The following is a 22,840-nucleotide window of genomic DNA, read 5'->3' on the forward strand; positions in this document are numbered from 1 at the left end:
AGCTTTGACATGTAAACTGCGGTCTTTTTAAGTCATTTGGCATTACTTGTTCATTTTTAGCTGTTCATGGGAAGCTGAAGGACCCTTATAGAAATGAACTGCGGCTCACATCATGAAGCGGCTTCTGGGATGCAGCCAGACAAGGGCTTCCAGGACTGTGGCTCAGTGGTAGGGAGTGGAGGACTTGTGTTCATGATATGCAAGTTGATGCCATGGTCCCATGTAACTTCTGCCCCTTCCGGGAGTTGCAGTTGCAGGTCTTGGAGGTGCTTCTGAGAAAGCACTGGTGAGCTGCACCACTGCAACCATGGTACACTATTGGTTGGGAAAGGGCGCGGTGAATTTTTAAACATTTCTACGGCTTATTCAGGTCAACGTTGACTTGCAATGCTGATGACTGGGGAGTCAATGACACATCCCTCTTGTAACTATATTCCCTTGTTTGCGACTTTACCACTACCGGAAACATCTCAGCAGTCCCCATAGGGTCTTAAATAGGCTTCAGTATGGCTCATTCTTCTAAGCTCCAAAAACTTTCTTGAGGCGTTTTTGATAGGACAACCCTCCTCATCCCAAGAATTAGTTGAGTGAATCTCTTCCAATCAGACCGCTTCCAATCCTCTATAATTGTACAATACTTAGAGAGACATACAGCATGGAAACTGGTCATTTCACCCACTGCATCCATGCTGACCAGTGGGCACTCATCTGTATTAATCCCACCTTCCAGCACTTGGTCTATAGCTTTCTGTGACTAGGCAATTCAAGTGCTCATCTAGACACTTCTTAAATGCTTTCAGCGACTCTCCACCACTCTCTCCAGCAGTGTGTTCTCGGTACTCACCACTCACTAGGTGAAAACTGACCCTCATATCCCCTCCAACTCTCTGACTAAATCTATGTCCTCTATTTTTATTCACCTCTGATAAATGGGCAAAGTTTCTATAGTCCACCCCATCTCTTCCTCATAACTTTACATATGTGAAACATGTCTCCTCTGCACTTGGGAAACAGACCTCTCCTCCCAGCTCACCAGACTTCTCCAGTGAGTCATGAACATCACTAGACATGGTAAGCTGTTTTATCAGACCCATCTATCAATCAGATCTTTCTGACCTTTCATCTAACTATTTCTCAAATGATATCAGAGCTTTCTTCTTGTGGGGAGAATAAAATGGGTTAGGATTACAGGTTCTCCCCAGGTTACGAATGACCGACCCATGGACAAGCCTGTACATGTGAATGGAATGTTTGAAGACCGGCTGGATGGATTTGCCAATTGCTGAGGAGCAGCAGGCATCTCCTGGCGTCCAGGAACTCGAATCAGGGCTGCACTTCTGACTTGCAAACTGCCCGGGTTATGGACAGCTCACAGGAATGGAAAGGGTACTTGTTGCTGGGCATGGACTGGATGGGTTGAGGGGCCCATTTCCATGCCTTACCCCCATAAGATAAGATATCTTTTAGTCACACATACATTGAAACACACAGTGAAATGCATCTTTCGTGTAGTGCTCTAGGGGCAGCCCACTAAACGTCGCCACGCTTCTGGCATCAACATAGCATGCCCACAACTTCCTAACCCATACATCTTTGGAATGTGGGAGGAAACTGGAGGCACCCGGAGGAAACCCACGCAGTCACAGGGAGAATGTACAACCTCCTTACGGGACAGTGGCCGAATTTGAACGCGGGGTCACTGGCGCTGTAAAGTGGTATGTTAACCACTACACTACTGTGCCTGCCCTTAAAAAACCCTCAACCCCTTAGACTGCTGAGGTTGCTAGCCACGTAGTGGGTCACAAAGGTATCCCAGACGAGCCCCCAAATGTAGTGACTGACTGAACTGAGCCACACAGAATCTGTACTGAGGCTGTTCCATTCAGGTAGGGGTCATAGGACAGGTGGTTTTCTAGAAGTGAATAAGAATAAGGGACGAGGTTGGGGGGGGGGGGGTGGGTGGGAATGGCCCATATTACATTTAATTTGACTGATTATTGAGTACAAGGGAGTATGGATTTACTGCTTTCAGAAGGAATCTGTTCCCATTATTGGATTGATTTAAGAACTTGGGACACGATTTTAAAATTTAAGCCAAAAGATACAAGGGGGACGGGAGGAAATGCAAAGAATAATAATCTGGAACTCACTGCATTATAATTTGTTGGAAACAGAATCAACCCCTCAATGCTTTCAAAAGAGAATTGGGAGAAACATTGGCGGGGCTCTTGAGCAAGTGACAAGGCAATGGGCCTACAAGAAGCAGGCACAGCAGCGAAGGGCCAAATGGTCTCCTTCTGAGCTATCACAAACTGACGATTTTTTAAAAAAAAGTATCAGCCCCCTTCAGAAAAAAAGTTTTTCATTCTTGAAACAAATTGTGATGGCTTTTGTATTATCCACTATCTGGGTAGAGTTAAGCAGTGTTCATGGACGCATTTTACAATTCCCTTCAAGGGATTTAACTGGAGCAGCTGATGCTTGTCCAACTATGATCTGGAACTCAGTGCCAGAGGGGTGGTGGAAGCAGAATTAATCAGTGCCTTCAAAGGGGAACTAGATAGGCACTTGAAGGAGAATAATTTGCAAGGCGACGAATGCTGCTTATGCTGCCTCAGATTAGTGTCATCTTTCATTCCCCATCAATGCACGTCTCCTACAAAACATTACTCCTGTCTCTTCACACACACCTCTCTCCTCATCTGTCACACACAAATTCTACCAAAAACAAAGTTTCAAAGTGAAAAATAAACTTCCAATGTTCAGTAGTGAGCTTTCTTTAAGAAGAATAGAACCAAAGACCTGACACTGCACAGTAGGCAGCCACTCAGCCCACTAGTGCAATCCCCTAATGTCCTTCCTCACTGTCCCTGCAAATTACTCTCGCTTTACTGCTTACCCAAATTCTCTTTTGGAGTCACTGATTGACTCTGTTTCCATCATCCTCGCAGGTACTGAGTCTGGATTGCAACTGAATTGGAGGGGGTGGGGGTAAAGAAAGGTCAGTATGGGATCCCATTCCCCATCATTGCTAAGGTGGAAAGAAAGATACAGAGCGCCACTATTCTAATGGTCATCCACCGTAATCCCCTCCGCCACCAAACTAGGAGGATGGTGGCATTCATCAACATGTAAAATATCATGAGAATTAGTACTTGGACAAGGTTTATGATACCTGATGGTCTCTATTCTGGCTAAGTGGAGACACTTCATGTCCCCTCTGGGCAGCCTACAACCTGGGCACGAACAATGAATTCTCCAACTTCTGGTAACTGCTCCCCCTCTGCTCTTTTCTCTCTCCTCCTGGCCCTATCACCATCTCTCTTTCCCTTCCTCCCCCTCTCCATCTGCCGTCACCCACACACCCCTCCCACTAGTTCCCCACCTCCCTCCCTTGATTCCATGCTTCATCTTCCTCTCCTATCAGAATCCATCACCTTCAGTCCTTTGTCACTTTCACCCATCATCTCCCAGCTTCTGACACTATTCCCACTCTCCCCTCTCTTGCTCCACCCCTTTATACTGGCCATCTCCCCTCTATCTGTCAGTCCAGATGAAGAGTCTCAACTTGAAATGTCAACTGTCCATTTCCCTCCATTGATGCTGCCTGACCTGCTGAGTTCCTCCAGCACTTTGTGTGTTGCTCTATTCTGGCTGACGTCAGTACGTTCAGTGGATGAAGACAAGAGTAAAACAGCAGCTTATACGGGTGGAGGGTAATTCCAATTCCTCAATTAACAGGAAGTTCAACTTCTCTTGTTCTCAGAAATCCACAACTGCCATAAGTACCCGGATCGGTGGTAAGAAAGCGAATGCTATGTTGGCATTCATTTCAAGAGGTATAGTGTATAAAAGTAGGGAAGTATTGATGAGGCTCTACGGAGCACTGGTGAGGCCTCATTTGGAATACTGTGTGCAGTTTTGGGCCCCGTATCTCAGGAAGGATGTAATGATGTTGGAGAGGGTTCAGAAGAGATTTCCGAGGATGATTCCTGGAATGAAAGGGCTTACGTATGATGAGCGTTTGTTGGCTCTTGGACTGTACTCACTGGAGTACAGAAGAATGAGAGGGGACCTCATAGAAAACATTTAGAATGTTGAAAGGACTGGACAGAGTAGATGTGGTTAAGCTGTTTCCTTTGGTGGGTGAGTCCAGGACAGGAGGGCACAGTCTTAGAATTAGAGGGTACGAGTTTAAAACAGAAATGAGGAGAAATTTCTTTAGCCAGAGGGTAGTGAAATTATGGAATTCTTTGCCACGTACAGCTGTGGAGGCCCAGTCATTGGGGGTGTTTAAGGAGGAGATTGATCGGTATTTAATTAGTCAAGGTATCAAGGGATATGGGGATAAGGCCGGAAATTGGGGCTAGATAGGAATAGTTTTAGTTTAGCTCATGGAGCAGACTCGATGGGCCCAATGGCCTACTTCTGCTACTTTGTCTTGTGATCTTGTGAAGTACAATGGAAAAGGCCAAATAAAAAACTCCCGTTATTCCAAGTTTTTGCCACCACAAACTTCCAAACAGCCTCGGATTCTTTGGCATTACGCAAACTCATTTTCTTTGGCAATCTCAGCAGACACTTGTTTAACTGTGCAGACACCAGTTGCTCATTTTCTCCATGTCTGGGCAACTCAAGGAATGACAGGCTTAGATGGAAAATATAAAAGGAACAAAAAAAAGGTTTGGAGCTGAACAGCAGAAGGCTTCCACTATTTTCTTTAAACCTCCAGCACCCACACTATTTTGCTGCTGTACTAGTTGAATACTGGCTCTGGGAGGCTAGTTGACTGGAATAAATAACCTCATTCAGGCTCAATCAGAGAAAGGATGCTATTGGAAGGAGAAAAATACTCTGTCCAATAGCTAAAAGGAGTTTGTACTCCTGGGAGAGTGCGAGACATTACTGAACAAACGGAAGCAACCTTGAAAGGGAGGGCTGGAAACCAATGTTATAAATAAAAATATCAGGTTTCATGGAAGCTTTCTAAAAGAGAAGAAAAAATCATTTGTGGATATGGATTGACTGATAATGATCCACCTCCAGCTTCTCCTCTTCCTCAAAAACCTGCAGCTTGTTCTAATCTTCGTAATTGTTTGAAACGCCCAAGTTACTGTTCTACCATGCAATGAAACCATGGCTAATTTTCTACCTCTTTCCTACATAACCCCAAATCCCCTCGATTCTCTTTGTATCAAAAACATCTTGGAAGCTTCAGTAGACAGTTAAGTTAATCACACTGTTGAGAGTCTAGTGTCACAAGAAACCCAGGCTGGGCAAGGGTAGGACTTCTTCCTCAGGATTTTTTCAAAAAAAATGTACAATCTGTCATCTTATGAGCACAAACTGGCACCACTATTCATGTTCAGATTTCTCCATTCCAATGAGAATTCAATTCACTGGCAAATTTGAACTCAAATACTGTGGATTACTAGCTCAGGCCTCAGAGTGCTAGCCTGGTAATATATTGGTATTGGTTTATTATTGTCACTTGTACTGAGCTACAGTGAAAAACTTGTCTTGCATACCGATCATACAGGTCAATTCATTACACAGTTGCAGTTACATTGAGTTAGTACAGAGTGCATTGAGGTAGTACAGGTAAAAACAATAACAGTACAGAGTAAAGTGTCACAGCTGCAGAGAAAGTGCAGTGCAATAAGGTGCAAGTTCACAACAAGGTAGATCGTGAGGTCAGAGTCCATCTCATCGTCTAAGGGAATCATTCAATAGTTTTATATCGCAGTGTGATAGAAGCTGTCCTGAAGCCTGGTGATATGTGCCCTCAGGCTCCTGTATCTTCTACCCGATGGAAGAGGAGAGAAGAGAGAGAATGACCTGGGTGGGTGGGGTCTTTGATTAGGCTGGCTGCTTCACCAGGCAGCGAGAGGTAAAGACGGAGTTCCAAGGAGGGGAGGCTGGTTTTCCGTGATGCGTTGGCTGTGTCCACAACACTCTGCAGTCCTGGGCAGAGCAGTTGCTATATCAAGCCGTGATGCATCCAGATAGGATGCTTTCTATGGTGCATTGATAAAAGTTGATGAGTGTCAATGGGGACATACTGAATTTCTTAGCCTCCTGAGGAAGTAGAGGTTGCTGTGAGGGTTTCTTGGCCATGGCATCTACGTGATTTGACCAGGACAGGCTATAGGTGATGTTCACTCCCAGGAACTTGAAGCTCTCAACCCTCTCGACCTCAGCACCATTGGTGTAGGCAGGTGCATGTACACCGCCCCCTTTCCTGAAGTCAATGACCAGCTCTTTGTTTTGTTGACATTGAGGGAAAGGTTGCTGGCATGACACCATGCCACTAAGCTCTCTATCTCCTTCCTGTACTCCGACTCATTGTTGTTTGAAATACGGCCTACAATGGTGGTATCATCTGCAAACAATGGTATGCAATCCAGATAATGGGAAATTGCAATAGATTGCTCCAGAACCAGGAACCATAAGATTGCAAGATAAATTCCACCAGTGAGGTGGTGTATATCTGTGTCTGCCTGCTCCTGTGGAAGGCAAAACAGATGAAGTCTGCTCTCCTTGAGTATGGAGTTTTGATGACCTCCTTAATGTAACAGGAACAGCAAACTGTGGATCAGCAGCATTAGGCAGGTATAATCCAAGTCTAGAAAGCTGAGAAAGACATTAGTCTCTGACTTCCCTGGGAGAGGAGTGCAGGCTTGAGGCTAATTTGTGGTCATGGATCTCAGTGGGGTCAAAGAATTCAGGGGACTCAGTAGTAGTGAAATCTGGTTGTTCTAAGAGTAAATAAGAACTGTTAATTTTTCCAGAGCAGAGTGGTTGCAAACAATGCTGGAGATGAATTCTGGACATGGTTGTACAGCTGTCATTCAGGAGTGGGGGGTTTGCTGGCAAAAGTATGCAAAAAAAAAGTCCTGCCAAAGAGACGGAAGTTGAATTTCCCAAGGGCTACTGAGAATTCCCTAGAAATGAGTGCAACATTGCTCTTCTCTGAGCTAAGCCAATGTTTAACAATATAGCATCATTTCATCTGGAAAAGTAGATCCAGGTCTATTAGGGCAACACGTACGCTTTTACCTGGAGATGGGTTGCAGGGGGTGAATGGGGGGGAAAAATAAACTCAAAGTTAAGGAATAAAGTTATTGTACAGTGGGAGAAGTCAAACCATCACCTCTTCCTTTCAAGGCATCAGAGAAATAGATAACAAGGTAAATGTGTGACAGCAGAACCAGGACAGCATCATCTGATAGAAGTTTAACATACATTTGGATGGAGTTTATGTATATTTAAATTACATTTTTTAACTTCCCCACTGATTTATTGGGTAAATGTCCCCTCTGGTATGGATGGGAGCCATGTAAACCAGAATAAATCCTTGGCCAGACCGCAGTCTGGACTGATTTCAGCCAGTTTAGCAGTACAGGTATGACAATTAGATACTACATCCTCAGTTGGAAATGACAGGACAGGAAGAGGGCAAGTTGGGTAACAGATTCTGGATGGAACTGGAATCAAAAATGTTGACTATTTGTGTTCAAATAAAGAAACCTCAGCTAGAGATTGGAATGCTGCCCTGCTTTTGAAGCCAGAACCAGCATGAAGCATTACCAATCAGTTACAAGCAGACCAAAAGCATAGCTCTCCCTTGTTTCCATATATTACGTTTTAAAATTAAACCAGGGTGACGTTTCACATTTCTCACATGCTCCTTTTACTGCCCTTCTTCTGCATTGGTTTGAAACAAGTGAGTGGTGTGACCCTGACAGATAACTTGCTGCCAACTTACTGCTGATTCCCCTGGTGTGAGCCCTGTGATTACATACTCTTGCACACAGTAATTAGAGCAGACACTACAGTGACATGTCAGAAGCAGGTAAAATAGGCCACATCATCATCTTGTGAAGACTAGAGTTTGGATCTTACCTCCATAACCCAGCTTGCACTTAATTAAACTGTCAATAACTTTTGTACATATGAAGTTCCTTTTTGTGCTTTCAAGAAGTTTACAACTTGAAGTAGGCTGTCAAAAAGCTTCTTGGAATTTGAAAACATATTTTAAATCCAAATTGCCATTTTGATCATTTCCAGTAGAGAAAAACCAATTCTACTTTCTGAAAAGATTAATCAAGACATTTACTTCTAGGTTTTGAACTAGACATTAACAAACTGGAATGGATTATTAACAGAAAATTATCATGTAAAATTCCTGCATGACTAATCTTCTGGCACACGTTTTGTAAAGATCAGCAGAAAAATGAAGGGAATGAATAACTTAATCAAAAAATTCCTGGAAATGTGCTTTTACCTTATAAACATTTTTCAAATCACTGATGCTAAGTACAAATGATTGCGTTTCAAGATTTACACATAGCAACTGTTGAGCAGCCAAATCGAGGCCGATTCTAGAGGCCAGAAGAGGTACAATGAAAAGGTGGGGATTTACAGGAACAAAGAAGAAATTTCATAGTCAGAACAGCACGAAAGCAAGTTCCCTGACCCAATGTATCTGTCGGCCATCAAGTACCTCTCTATAATAATCCTGTTTTTAACAGTACTCAGTTTAGCTGTCCATGCCACGGTGTTTCAAATGCTCATCTAAATAATTCTTAAATACTTTGATAGCCACTGCTTCCACCAGCCCCTCAGGGAGTGCATTCCAGATTTCAACCACTGAGTGGAAAAAGTTCTTCAAATCCCTCGCCTTAACCATGTGTCCTGGTTACAAACACCTCTGCAAAGGAGAGAAAGTTTCTCAGTATCAATCTTATCTGTGCCCCTCAGTTTTCTCTCTCTCAATCAGGTTCACACTTAGACTTGTCTGCTCCAAGGAAAACAAAACCAGCTTATCCAGTTTCTCCTCATAGGAGAAGCTTTCCTCTGCACCCTCTTTGGTGCATTCACAACCTTCCTCTAGTATGGTGACCAAAACTGCAAACAGCACTCCAGTTGTGACCTAACCAATGCTTTCTAAAATTAGACCATAACCTTCCTACCCTGGCCACTGATTATAGTTATTATTTCAGAAACGACACTTCCTCCACTTGCCCAGTTACCTCCCCCAAGATTAGCTCCATACCCACTGGCTCACAAAGCTCTCCCGCACACATGAAAAAGTCCAACCTCTCCATGCCTTTCACACTGAGGCAATCCCAGTTAATATTGGGGAAGCTGAAATTCCTACTACCATTACCCTACTGTTTTTGCACTTGTGAGTTGCCTGCATATCCGTTCCCAATGACTGTTTGAAGGCCTGTAGAATACTCCTAGCAACCGTTCCCTTTTTTGTGTCTAAGATCCACCTACATGGCCTCATCTAAAGAATCTTCTAGGACACTCCCTCCTTACTGCAGTAATGCAACTCCTTAATTAATGTTGCCATCTTCTCATTTACATCTCTGCCTGCCTGCCCGCCCACCCCCAGCCTGAAGATTTGACACCATGGACTGTTGAGTTGCCATGCTGACCAACTTAATTCAGATTTTCAGATGTGACAAAATATCAACACAAGAGGATACAGGTTCAGGATAAAGAATGAATAACATGCTGTCAGGCAGCTTAGTTGAGGCCGGATCAATATATTCATTAAGAACATAATGCAATGGTTAACAGTTAATTAATAAATGTAACAAATAGATCTACAGACAGCTGCTTGCAAAGAGTTGCCACAAGAAAGTTGATCTTACAAATTAAATGAAAACCTTCAAAAAAGTATAGTTATGCATTTCTGATATTTATTACATTCCTATTTCTCCCGACGTGGTAAGGTTTCAAAACTTGGCATCGAGTTCATTCAAACAGCAATCCAGTGCTAGCAGTGTCTTACAGAAGCAGTTGGCAGAGAATCCAATTAATTATCAGCCCATTAGTGTATTCAATCATTGGTGAAGTGAGGAAAGGTATTGATGATAATGTTGTCTAACAGTAACACACACAAAATGCTGGAGGAACTCAGCAGGTCAGGCAGCATCTATGGAGAGAAATAAACAGTCGACATTTCGAGCTGAGACCCTTCATCAGGACTGGAAAGGCAGAAGCCAGATAAGAAGGTCAGGGGAGGGGGAGGAGTACATGCAGGTACGTGATAGGTGAGTTCAGGTGAGGGGGGAAGGTAGGAGGGTGGGACTGGGGGGGTAGGGGAAGAAGAAGCTGAGAGGTGAAAGGTGAGTTCGTCAAGCACCTTAGTTCCTCTGCCACAAAAGCAAGGATTTCCCGGTGGCCATCCATTTCAGTTCCAAATCACACTGCCATATACTGACATGTCTATCCATGGCCTCCTCCACTGTCGCATTGAGGCCAGACGCGGGTTGGAGGAACAACACCTCATATTTTGGCTTGGTGGTCTCCAACATTGATTTCTCTAACTTCCAGTAACCCCTCCCCCTTCTCTTTTTTTCTCTCCTTTGTCTTCCCTCATTCCTGAGGCTCCTTTCCCCTCCCCTGACCTTAGTTCGGCTTCTGCCCTCTTCCTTTCCAGTCCTGATGAAGTGTCTTGACCTGAAATGGTTTATTTCTCTCCATAGACGCTGCCTGACCTGCTGAGTTCCTCCACCATTTGTGCATGTTGCTCCAGATTCCAGCATCTGCAGAATCTCTGCGTTTTTATTTAATAGTACTTGGTCAGCAATTATCTCATCACCAATGATTAGTTAAGATTTTGCCATGAACACTTGGCTCCAGGCCTCCTTTTAATCTTGTTCTGAATAGGAACAAAAAAAACTATCTTTCAGAGGCAAGGTGAGAACGAACGCCCTTGACATCAAGGCAGCATTTGACCAAATGTGACGTCAAGGTGCCTTGGTAAGACTGAAGTAAATCAGTACCGAGTGAATGTGGTTGGAGTCATATAATCACACGAAAGATAGTCGTGGTTGTTGGAGATCAATCATCCCATTGGCCATCACTGCATGAGTTCCTTGGGGCAGTGTCCCAGGCCAAGTCATTTTCAGTGGGAGACACAAGAGGCTGCAAATTCTTGATCTGGGCAGTCTGGTTCAAGGGTCTTGACCTAAAACGTTGACTGTCCAATTCCTCCACAGATGCTGCCTGACCTGCTGAGTACCTCCAGCAGTTTGTTTTTTGCTCCATTTTCAGCTGCTTTATCATAAGGTCAGAAATGGGGCAGTTTCACAATATCGAACTCCATCACAGCTCCTCAGAAGATGAAGAAACCCATGAACCCAGGCTTGCATACAGCAAGACCTAGACAATATGTAGGCATGGTCTGTTAAGTGGCAAGAAAGATTAGTGCTATGCAAGTGCCAGGCAATGATCATCTTTAACAAGATGCATGTCAGCTACTCTTGTGATTCAATGAGTTTACTGTTTCTACTGACCAGAAACATAAATAGTCCACTCACATAAATAGCATGGCTACAAGAACAGGCCAAAGTTGGGTATCCTCTGGAGGTGACTCATTGATTAAATCTCAAAAGCCTTTCTATCAGTTACAAGGCATATCAGGACATGATGGAATATTTTCTTGGATGAGTCCAGTTCCAATAAAACTCAGCAGCTTAACACCATCCAGGACAAACTAGCCTTCTTGACTAGCACCATCATCTTCTACCCTGGATATTCATTCCCTCTATCAGTGGTGATAGTGTGGACCATCTCAAAAATATACTAGTTAATGACAACAGCACCTCTCAAAACCTTTTCTCCAACCACCAAGAATGAAGGAGGCAGATGGCACAGCATCATCTGCAGGTTCACTTCCAAATCATACACCATCCTGACCTGGAAATACATTGCTGGTCCTTCATCGTTGCTGAGTCTAAATCTAGGAACTCCCTAAGCTCCAGCCTTGTGGGTGTACCTTTACCAAAAGGACTAAGTAGCTCAAGATGGTAACTCACCACCACCTTCTCAAGAGCAACCCGAGACAGCACTACGTGTTGGCCTTGCTAATGACACCCACATCCCAGGAATATACAATGAAGATCTGCAACTATGGTACACATTGTGGTGATGCTCTCAGCAGAAGCTGACACGTACTAGTAATGGGGGGGAAGAGAGAATAGAGTTTATGGAGCAGCTCTTCAGAACTGAAACTACTTCTTATTTCCCTTACACAGGTGGATGTAATCAATTGCAATGCTCGTACAGCTAGCTGACTATGAAAATAACTCTGCACAGATTCAGAATCAACCCCACAATTTATTTTATTTTTGTGGTTCGGTATTGCATGAGTTATTGCTTTTAACTGCAGATTCACCAAGGAAACTTAGATTTGTGCAATGTATGTTCAAAGCTGATTGAAAACAGCATGCACTAAGTATCTAAAGCTCCACTTTTTTTTTGAAAACGTACAGAATTTTTTTCATTTTCCCAAGGATAACTGCCCTCATATTTTGCATTGATCAATACAGACCTGAGTGCCAGTGGTTTGTATCTTATATGCTCCAATCAGAGTGCCCTTGAAGGTTAAATGGTAAAACAGTACTGTGACCTCCAAGAGAGACATGCCAATCCAACACAATAAATGAGTGCAATTTCTTAGGATTTGGAGACAGGAGTTAATTTTCAAACAGGCTGAAATGAACACTGACATAATTGATTAATGCACCTTAGTTTCGAGTCACTGCAGTGTGGATGATGCAAAATAAATACACAGCAGTTACTCGCCTAGGCTACTCCAATAGCACCTTTCCTCTCAAGTGACAGTAGGCACATGAAAGTGCATGAGAATCAAACACAGTGCAGAACTACAAAACAAAGGAAAACAAACATCATTTGCAATGTTTAGACATAGATTCCAGGACTATATTGGCAAATGTGCGCTCTTTCCAAGTCAAGTGTCTGTGATCTCAGTTGCCTTGTCAAGTTGAATTTGTTCTCCAACGTGTAGCAAGTCATCTGTTAACTGAGTAGTTCAGCAGGATTTGCATTTAGAGGAGTTTATTCATTTACTTTTTTTTGAACGGTGTTCAAAGCTCTGTGCCAATTTACAACAGACGTGCACCTACTGCATGCATTTACTAAATGCAGATTCGAGAGAAAGGAACTTTACTCAGCAAAAGCAGAGTGGAACAAAACTGAAAACATCTGGGAGTTATTATCCCAGGGATCACTCTAAAATAGCAGGGAAATTTGGTTCAAAGGCATTAATTAGTGCACTAGAAGGAACGCACTCAGGATTCAAAAACTGTCCAATGCGTTGTCCAATGATACCAAAGAAATAAAGGCACAGAAAGTATTCGTCAGAATAAAATTAGTTTAAGAAGTATTTTAAAACCAGGCAATTCAGTAGAGTCGAAGATTTCCCTCTTTTGCTGGATAGGTAGCCAGAAGCAGGAGATTTATGTCAAACCTTAGCCAATTAGGTAGAACAGTTCTGATGTGCTTCAAGCCATTGGTCAGACCCAGTGATAGGAGTGCTCCTAATCTCACAGACTAGAACAATTTGAGCTAGTATCTGGGTTCAATACAGCACAGCTCCACAAACCTTCTGCCTGAATGCCACAAAGCAAAGTACTTTTCCAGTTACTTGAAACATCCAGAAAATGGTACAGGCTAATTGTACCTGTCAGTGAATAATATAACGAGGTCATCACGATCTGCATGGTTTTGCATCTCCTCCTTCAATAATCGTACTTTCTGTCCCCCACCAATCGAGTGTGGTATATTTCCTCCACGCCACTCTTCCTCTGCACCAAGTACCTACGCACAAGGAAGAAACCATTGAAAACAAGGCCTCGATTTTAATCTTCCAAACTCTGGGAAAGGGCTGGTGGGATGTCATAGAATCATAGAAAGGCCTCTTTCAGTCCACCGTGTCTATGCTAATCATTAAGTACTCATTTACATAAATTCCTACACTAATCCCATTTTATTCTTTGCCATCCTCCCCCCAACACCCATCCACTCTAGAAGCAATTTACAGTTGCTAATAACCCACCAACATGCACATCTTTGGGATGTGGGAGGAAACCAAAGCACCCAGAGGAAATGTGTCAAAAAGAGAATGTGCAAACTCCACACAGATGGCAAGAGAGATCAGGACTGAACAGCTCTAACTGGTAAACCACTGTGACATCCTAAAGAGGGAAAGGGGGCAATAACAGTACTGAGGAATCCAACTCTATTCCTGGCCATTCCTACCATTCTGATTGCAGACTCCTTCTAGTTTCTTATCTCACCAACCAAGAGGGGCACTGATCTGTTAGGCGAAAGCCTCAACGTTGCCAGTAGCACCATATCTGTGAACTTGCTGAGCACTTCCCTTGGTAGCAAGCTCCTTCCGACCTCCTCGGCTCAAAGGGCATGGCTGACCAAGCCTTTGTGCAATCATAGAAAGAGGACACTGAAATTCTGGCCCTGCAGGTCACGACTCCAAGTACACATCCAAGTATTCGTCAAACATAGTGAGGGGTTCTGCATTTATCCACCATTCAAGGAGAGTTTCAGACCCTATGACCTCAAGGCAAAAGCATTTTTCCCTCATGAGAAACACGATGATGCTGGGGAAACTCAGCAGGCCAGGCAGCATCCGTGGAGAAAAGCAGGCGGTCAACGTTTCAGGTCAGGACTCTTCTTCAGCATTTTTCCTCATCTCTCCTTTAATCCCCTCGCCAACTACTTGAAATCTATACCCTTGATTTTTGAACCTTCTGCCAAAGGAGATAGAATAAATAGGAAAGACCCATTTCAATGAAGTCTTCCCTCAGCTGCTTCTGCTCCAATGAATCCACTCTTTCCTCCTGGCAAAATTTTCCAGTTTTGGCAACATCCCCATCAACTCCCTCCGCACCCTGTCCTCTGCAATTACAATTTTTTCTGTAACCAGGATTCTATGACCAAGATTGCATGCATTATTCAAACTGCAGTCTAATTAGTACTGCACACAGTTCTAGCACAATCTCCCTAATCTTGCATCTACGCTTTGGCTAATTAAGGAAAAAGTCCCACATGCCTTTTTAACCACTTGATCAACCTTTAAGGGCCCAACAACATACACTCCCAGGTTCCTCTGTTCCCCTCTCCATATTTTTCCATTTATTGTATATTCTCTTGCTTTACCTCACACTTCCCTGGATTGAATTTCATTTGACACTTTCTTGCCCAATTGATATCCTGCAATCTACAGCTTCCCACCTCATTATCAACCAACAGGCTGATTTATTTATCACCCAAAAACTCCCCAGTCACACTTCCTATAGTTAAATCTGAATCAATAATGTTGCCCTTCAACAGCAAGGGACCAAGTACTGAGCCCAGTAGAACCCCACTAGAAACACTGTCTTCCAGTCACAAAACAACTTTCATCCATTACCCTTCACTTTCTGCTACTGAGCAAATTTTGGATCCACTGTCTCTTGGATTTTACATGATTTTGGGTTTTATGATGCAAGAGCCCATCAAAAGCCTCGTTGAAATCCATGTTGACAATATCAATCACATTTCTCTCATTGACTCCCTTCCTCAAAAGATTCAATCAAATTAGTTAGACATGACCTTCCCTTAGTAAACTCATGCTGATTGTCATTGATTAACCTGTCTTTCTAAATGAAGATCTATAACTGTTCCTGAAACTGATTCCAATAAATTTTCCCACCTGTGTTAAACTAACTGGCCTATAATTACTCAGTTTCCCTCTTTCTCCCTTTCAGTCACTGGTACAATCTCAGCAATCCCTAATCCTTCAGCACCACTCCTCTAGCCAGGAAGGATTGGAAAATGATGGTCAGGGTCTGAATGCTTTTTGTTTTAAATGGCATGGGAAAGGCTTCAACTGTTTATCTACCTTCAATGATGCTAAACCTCTTGCACCTTCCCAATGTATATACCATCCAATATTTCTCTTCCTTAAAGTACAACATTGGCACCATCTCCCATTTTGTTGAGACAGCCATTAAATATTCATTAAGAACTCTGCCCACACACAGGTTACCTTTCAGTTCCCAATAGGACCTGCTCTTTCCTTAGATATCCTCTTGCCCTTTTTATAATTCTAAAGTATCTTTAGATATTCTTTGATTTTACCTACCAGTACTTTTTCATAAGTCCTTTTTCCTTTCTTAATTTCCCTTTTAATTTCATCCCTAACTTTCTACAACTTTCTTAGGCTTCTTCAATCTGACTTACCTTAACTGTGTAGTTGAGATGCTCAGCGGTCTGCATAAAGCGTTTGAAGCCATCCGTTTCTTTGGTTGCTACAGTAAGCACGAGGAGATTCTCTGAAATGAAGAAATTCAAGAAGGTGACACAGAGCAGGAGAGCAAGCAACTTAAAATAACAGAAAATGTAACCACTGAAGATCAAGCCAGTCAGCCATGTGAGAATAATCAACATTTTGGGTAGACAGCTTCTATCTGTTTGTATTCAGCACTCGAAATGCATTGTTGCAGGTGGAATATTTCATCCAAGAAGGTAGCACATAAAGGCAGTGTAAAGAAATTGGAAATCTTCTCTCCCCACACCCCCTCCACGGCCCACACAGAGGGAATGTAGAAACAACTGCTCCACTATTGTTTCACGTCACTCTCAAAATTCAACCAGATACAATATCCAGGCCAAAGGTGGAAGGAATGAAGACATTCCTCACTGTAGATCTAGGGGTGTGGAGAAAGGGGCAGGTATGTAAGACAGTGTTGCTCTAGGAATGACCATGTCCATCATTGGTTACTCACAAGATAACGAGGTCCTTCCAGCACAATGCAGGACTGGAATCCCTGTCAGTTGAACTCCTTACTTCCCTTCCATCCTTCTGGTCCATTCCCTACTGCTCTAGACTCTTGATGTTGCCGTCACTCCTACCCGAGGCTTAGGCCCCAATCTCCAAGCCATGCCTGGATCTCCAATGATCTCCCCTTCCACTCCCTGCTCCACCAACAACTTACCATAATAACAGTCCAATCCTGGGCCATTGCCTGGTCCCTGACTGTGAACCTCATTCTACCCTCCCTCGTCCACTGAAGCCCCACAGTACAGACTCAAACCTTCTTCTCACCTCATACCAAGGCAGTCACTGCACAGGCCCTGATCAGGCCGAGAGTTACCAGCCACCTTGACACACATTTCTCTGGAGGCACTTCCTTGGGATGTGGGAGGGAACTGGAGCACCGAGAGGAAACTCACACCAGAGGGAGAATGTGTAAACTCCACACAGACAGCAAGTGAGTGAAATATTAAAATTTTAAAAAACTGCAGATGCTGGGAATCTAAAACAAAAACAGAAAATGCTGGAAATATTCGGCAAGTCAGGTGTGGAAAGAGAAAAACAGCAGTGAAGGTCAGGATTTAAACTGGGCTCACTGGAGCTGTGAGGTAGCTGCAGGCTAGCTGTATTCGTAAACTATTCTTTTAAAATGTTATGTGATTAATCTGGGTGTTACAAAACCTCCCAAAATACAATCCACACTTGAAAGCTGTAAAATAAATGCAAAAAAAAAGGTGAAGCAATTGTGGCACAATGTAACATCTTGCTGACACAAACTCGCGCGTGGCCTATTGCTCACATAAATAGTTCCAAGAACGAGACATGGACCATGCACCATTCTCACCTCAAGAGTCAGAAAGTTGGGGCACAAGAGTATGAACATCTGGGCACTGAGGGAGTGCTGCTGTGTCAGGAGAGTGATCTCCTGGATGAGAAGTTAAACAACTTTTTTTTGAGAAACAGAAATGGGTGTCCTGATCAATCGATATTCCTCAGTCAACATTACAAAGACTATTTGGTCATTGTCACATTGCAGCTTGTGGGAGCTTGCCACATGCAAACTGGCTGCCGTGATTCCTGCACTGGAGCAGTAAGTTCTGCAATACATCCAGAGGTTGAGAGAGAGACACAGAAATCCCTTCCCTTCTCTACCAATTTAATTAATGTATCAACATTTTATTTGTGCCACCACAGGGTAAATGGTATAATAGATTGTATGACAACCCTTTCTCTACTTGTTAAACCAGTTTATATCCCTGTTTAATTAGCAGTTTTATGAACGTTATACTCTAATATCATCACCAGTAATTTTGCAGGAGAGGAATACTAGAAGGTTGTGCACCATGGTGTTATTTGTATATTGTCTTAACACAATTTAATGGGTTTTATACCATGTCTCATCTTTAGTAATAATATAATTAAAAGATCAGTCAGATGTACTCTCAGGAAGACAGTAATTCCATGTGGTACTTAAAGCTCAGTTATTTACAAAAGATAATAATTAAACTAATAATAGTGAACATTAAAATTACATGGATTAAATTTACTTCCCCATCTGCCACGACATTAAACCTGGATAATCCGGCAGATACACTGTATGCATTACATAATCAGCACCTCGAGTCAACAACTTCAAACATTTCCATTATGGTGATGCAACTTCTAAGCTTTTGCTCTTTGATGTGAAAGTACTCATCCATTGTTTTGCTTAGTACTATTGGTGCAAATGTACAAAGTGATCAGGTCTTCAAACAGAGGGATTGTCATCTTTGCATTGTAAATATGAATGAATATAAATCTAAATGAAGTTTTATCAGAATTTCTTTGAGAATCTCCATTAAAACTATTCCCAGATTTCATACCCAATGCATTAAAAGCTGTAGCCTGAAAAGCAAGGCAGGAGTATTTCTGCAACGTGGAACTTGGTTTGAACAAAACGTCGCTTCAATTCCTGCTTGAGCAATTGGCTGTGCTGACACAAAGCTTTACAAGACTAAAACTGAAACTGCATTGCCAGAAACCAAACATTTTACTGCAGCATCATACCTGATGAGCTTTGCCGACAAACCTGTTCTTGTAAAGGATTACTGCCCCACTTCAGATTTACAATCTCTTTAATATTGTACATTTAACCTTTATACAATTTATTTGTAAAGGAAAATATTATTTGCTATGGGCTTACAACCAGGAGGCAAATTCTTCCAATTGAATGAGATTTTGCAAGATCAAGACCATGGTAGCTTCAGAAAACAAGCTGCAGAGATCTGTCATTAATGAAAGACAGTGGGGCTTAAAAACAGCATGGCTTGTGGAAGATAGAAGTGAATCTCATTTCCTAGCAGAGATTGCTGACAGTTTATTCTGCAAAGTATTTGGCTGGTATAACGTGCAGGCAGTATCTAATTGATATATTTAACGACAGGATTGCACAAAAAAAACTCTATGTGATTTAAAGCCAACAAAGGGTGAAACCAATGTGCCCATCATCTTGAGATGCTCATCTTTCAAGCCATCTTGTACTTGCTAACTTCATTTTGTGCTGGAGAATGCATCTTTGCTTTTGATAAATTGTCTAAACACAGCTTTCACATTCCTTACTTTTACCACACTGCTTCGCTACTCGCTCCTGCAAGCAATTTCTTCCATCACCTCGAAACAAAGCAATCCTATAACACTAATATCATCAGTGGGCTGTTTTAGAGTGAGTTATCAAGTGTACAAATGACTAACACATCAAAACACACAAATATACAAATTTGGGAGCTCAGTCTGCATTGGGTTGTTATTTGGACCTCAGATAATAAGGTCAGAGAGACCTTGGAGGCTGGACCTCTGACCTCATTAACAGAGACTGCATCATGGGAATGATATGCACAGATTAGTGATGGAAGTTTAAGCCACCGTGAGCACTGCAGAACCCCAGAATGTAAGCGTTGGTCCAAGAAGATGGGAGTGATGGGGAGCATGGACATGTGTCTGGAACATTGAGGACCATGGACATGTGTCTGGAAAGGATTAAGGTTGGGTGGGGGGGGGGGGGTTGGGGGAGGAAGGAGGGAAAGAGAAAAAAAAGAGATTGGGGTTAGGGCCAGGATTTGCAGATGTTCTACAGTTCTGACCTCCCTGAATGCCAGCTGACTTGTTGCTTCAGGATGAACCACTTACCCAGAGATCAAAAGCAGCTGTTACCTACTTATTTATAATGTAGGCAGCTAAATGACTCAGAAAATGGTGGAAATAGTAGATTGTGCAGTATCTGTGGAGATAACAAGTGACACTGGACTGCAATGTTAACCCTGTTTCTCTCTCCACGGATGCCGTATGACCTGCACGTATTTTCTGCTCTTAGTTTGGATTTAAAGCATCTGCAGTATTTTACTTTTGAAAAACTTCTTCAGGTATCTGTGAAAGTTGCATTTCTTGGTATTTACTCAACGTGATGGATGATGGCTTTCTGGTCATATGTATTTGGCACGGTAGTGTAGCGGTTAGCATAACGCTATTACAGTGCCAGCAACCCAGGTTCAATTCCAGCCGCTGTCTGTAAGGAGTTTGTATGTTCTCCCTGCGTCTGCATGGGTTTCCTCCCACATTCCAAAGACGTACCGGTTAGGAGTTGTGGGTATGTTATTTTGCCGCCGGAAACATGGTGACACTTGAATGCTGCCCCCGGAATATTCTCTACAAAAAGTTGCATTTCACTGTGTGTTTCGATGTACATGTGACTAATAAAGTCACATCTTATCTGAGGACTTCCTGCCTGATTCAGTGGTTTTATAGAGCAGCAAAAAGAGTCTGGAGAAGAAAAATGGGAACAAAATGAACCAAGTTTAAATGCACAATGGGCAATGAAGTCTCTTATCCCACTGCAGAGCAGATTAAATTCAAAGGAATCTCTGGTAAAAGTGAGTTGTAGTACTATTGTTTCGATGTACATGTGACTAATAAAGATATCTTAGCTTACTGTTTCAACAAGTTAGCTCAAATCCAGCAGAGACCAAAAGAAAACACTCTCTCTGTGCCTTTACATTATTCAATGTACAGTATATTTTTAATAAAACAATGCCCACCAAAACTGCCTGTATTCACAAAAGCCTTTTGCAGGAATCAGAAATGATTTAGACAAACATTTAAATTAAAAGCTTCTGTGAAGACTTTGTACAGTAAAGTTTGGTCTAAATCGATCCATACTATTATGGATTATGAAGCATTCAACCAGAGACTTGTTGCATAGCTGGTGCCTTTCAGCCCATTACGTTGATGCTAGCCGACTTCAGAACCATCCGAAGCCTTGCCCTGACTGCATTGCTGGGCATCATTTCTTCTGCAAAAGGTACAGCGATCTTTGCCACTTCCAGGGGCCAAGAATTCAATGGTCCAATAACGTACCATGCAACAAAACTTCTTTAAATAACAACAATTATAACAAAAATTGCTGGAAAAACTCAGCAGGTCAGGCAGCATCCATGGAAAGAAAAGCAGTGTTAACATTTCAGCTCTGAGACCCTTCATCAGTACTCACATTAGTTCAGATTTCCAGTGTCTGCAGTCTGTTTGATTTTCAGTGAAACTTAAATCTTTTCTCAGTTATTTTAAATTGATTTATTTAGACATACTAGATGAAACAATTTCCCCCCCATTTCCCAAGTAAAAAGCCTTCATAGTTTTCAAATCTTCAATTATGTCTTTTCTTTTATGGATGCAGTGGAAATAATTCAGTATCTTAAGCAGTGCCTCATAACTACTTCCCCATCTTTCATCCTGGTCATTCTCCTCTCAATGCTTTAATGTTCTTCCTATAATTAGGTGCCTAAAATTGACACAGTGCTTGAATCGTGCCCCAAGGGATGCACTATGTTCTAAACTAATTGATCATTACTCTTTTACTGAACAGTTATGGCCAGCTTTATAAAAAGCAAAACGCTATTGCTCCTTTATATGAGGCTTTAGCCAAGCCATTTTGGGAAATTACATACTTGAACCCCTCCAGTGTTTTACTTGGCAGTGACCATGAGCATCTTCTAATGCTGACTTGGGATGCTATTCCCAAGTAGTGACATTACTCACCTGGAAAGTGAGGGAGAAAAATTTGATCATGGTCAAGCATAATAAAACAGTAAAAGGGAAGAGAAAGAAACAAGGGTTCTGCTCAACACACCAGTCATACCTCTGCACAGGCTGAGGGATCATTACATAAACAGTACAACTTTTGTATACAAGTATCAACTGACCTGATCTGCAAAAAAATCTTTGTGCAACTATTTTGAAAATACCAGTGCAGAGATTCAACCATGTCACTTTTCTGTATATTATTTAAAAACAAAATTTCATTTTTGGATTGCTGAATTTTATCAATACCAGCACATCCTTTAAAAATATACTGACTTTTAACATTGTGCAGTACATTTTTATCAATCATATTTATTTCTGATTAACTCAACTTTTCAACCAACATGCTTATTACAACAGCCATGTTGTAACAGGGTAGACTGCTTTATTAAAAAAACTTCACTGAACATTATTTTGGGCCAAAGGTTGCAATAGAACAGCATAAATTACTTTGAAATGTGTCTCGCTGTTGGTGGTCACAACCTTTTTAGCATTGAAGTTTTCCCCTCTCTGCAGCAGCAGCTAATAAAATACCTCCTTAGTACTGGTATGCACCACATTTTACACCCTGGTGCTGAATTTGACAGGAAGGTGACATGCATTAGACCCACCAGCAGCTTTTATTCCTTATACAGTGACTTTTCTACAATCTAAGACATTTCTAGCCGCTATACGAGTTTGTGGAAAGTCAGTCCAAAATAATTTGGGTATTGTTGCCCTAAAGAGAAAATGAGGATGAGTTAGTTAATTGATTTTTTGAAATTGTGTCAAAAAGCTTTTAGTTTTCTCTAGATTTTTTTTTGGAAACCAAAATGCTTTCACTACCTGCTAAAGATAAACTGCACAGCAGCAGTCTGCCAACATTTCACTTCCTCCGGACTGGTTACAAATGGCCCATTGAGGAGAGTTTCAATTCCAGACAGTGGTCCATTTTCTTCCTTGCACCAAGTAAACAAACATACTTTTCAGACAGACCACAGTTACCGGTGTTCAGTGAAAAGAAGCCTGATGGAACAGCAGACCTGCCCAAGTATGTGTTCAGCAGGGCTGACTTTCCTGCAGAGTCCTTCCTTTCGTCACGCACCAACATAC

The 22,840-nt window shown here is 42.3% G+C and overlaps 1 protein-coding gene across 1 annotated transcript in view; it reads right to left on the reverse strand.

Annotated features, from left to right (window-relative positions):
* The window catches only part of plod2 (procollagen-lysine, 2-oxoglutarate 5-dioxygenase 2), a 122,054-nt gene that overhangs the window by 68,332 nt on the left and 30,882 nt on the right, over window positions 1-22,840 (reverse strand). The window contains 2 exon segments of the mRNA XM_052017689.1: window positions 13,505-13,641; window positions 16,066-16,157. Coding sequence (XP_051873649.1) covers window positions 13,505-13,641; window positions 16,066-16,157 — 229 coding nt within the window.

This window comes from Pristis pectinata, chromosome 6, assembly GCF_009764475.1.
Source record: "Pristis pectinata isolate sPriPec2 chromosome 6, sPriPec2.1.pri, whole genome shotgun sequence".
Classification (NCBI taxonomy): domain Eukaryota; kingdom Metazoa; phylum Chordata; class Chondrichthyes; order Rhinopristiformes; family Pristidae; genus Pristis; species Pristis pectinata.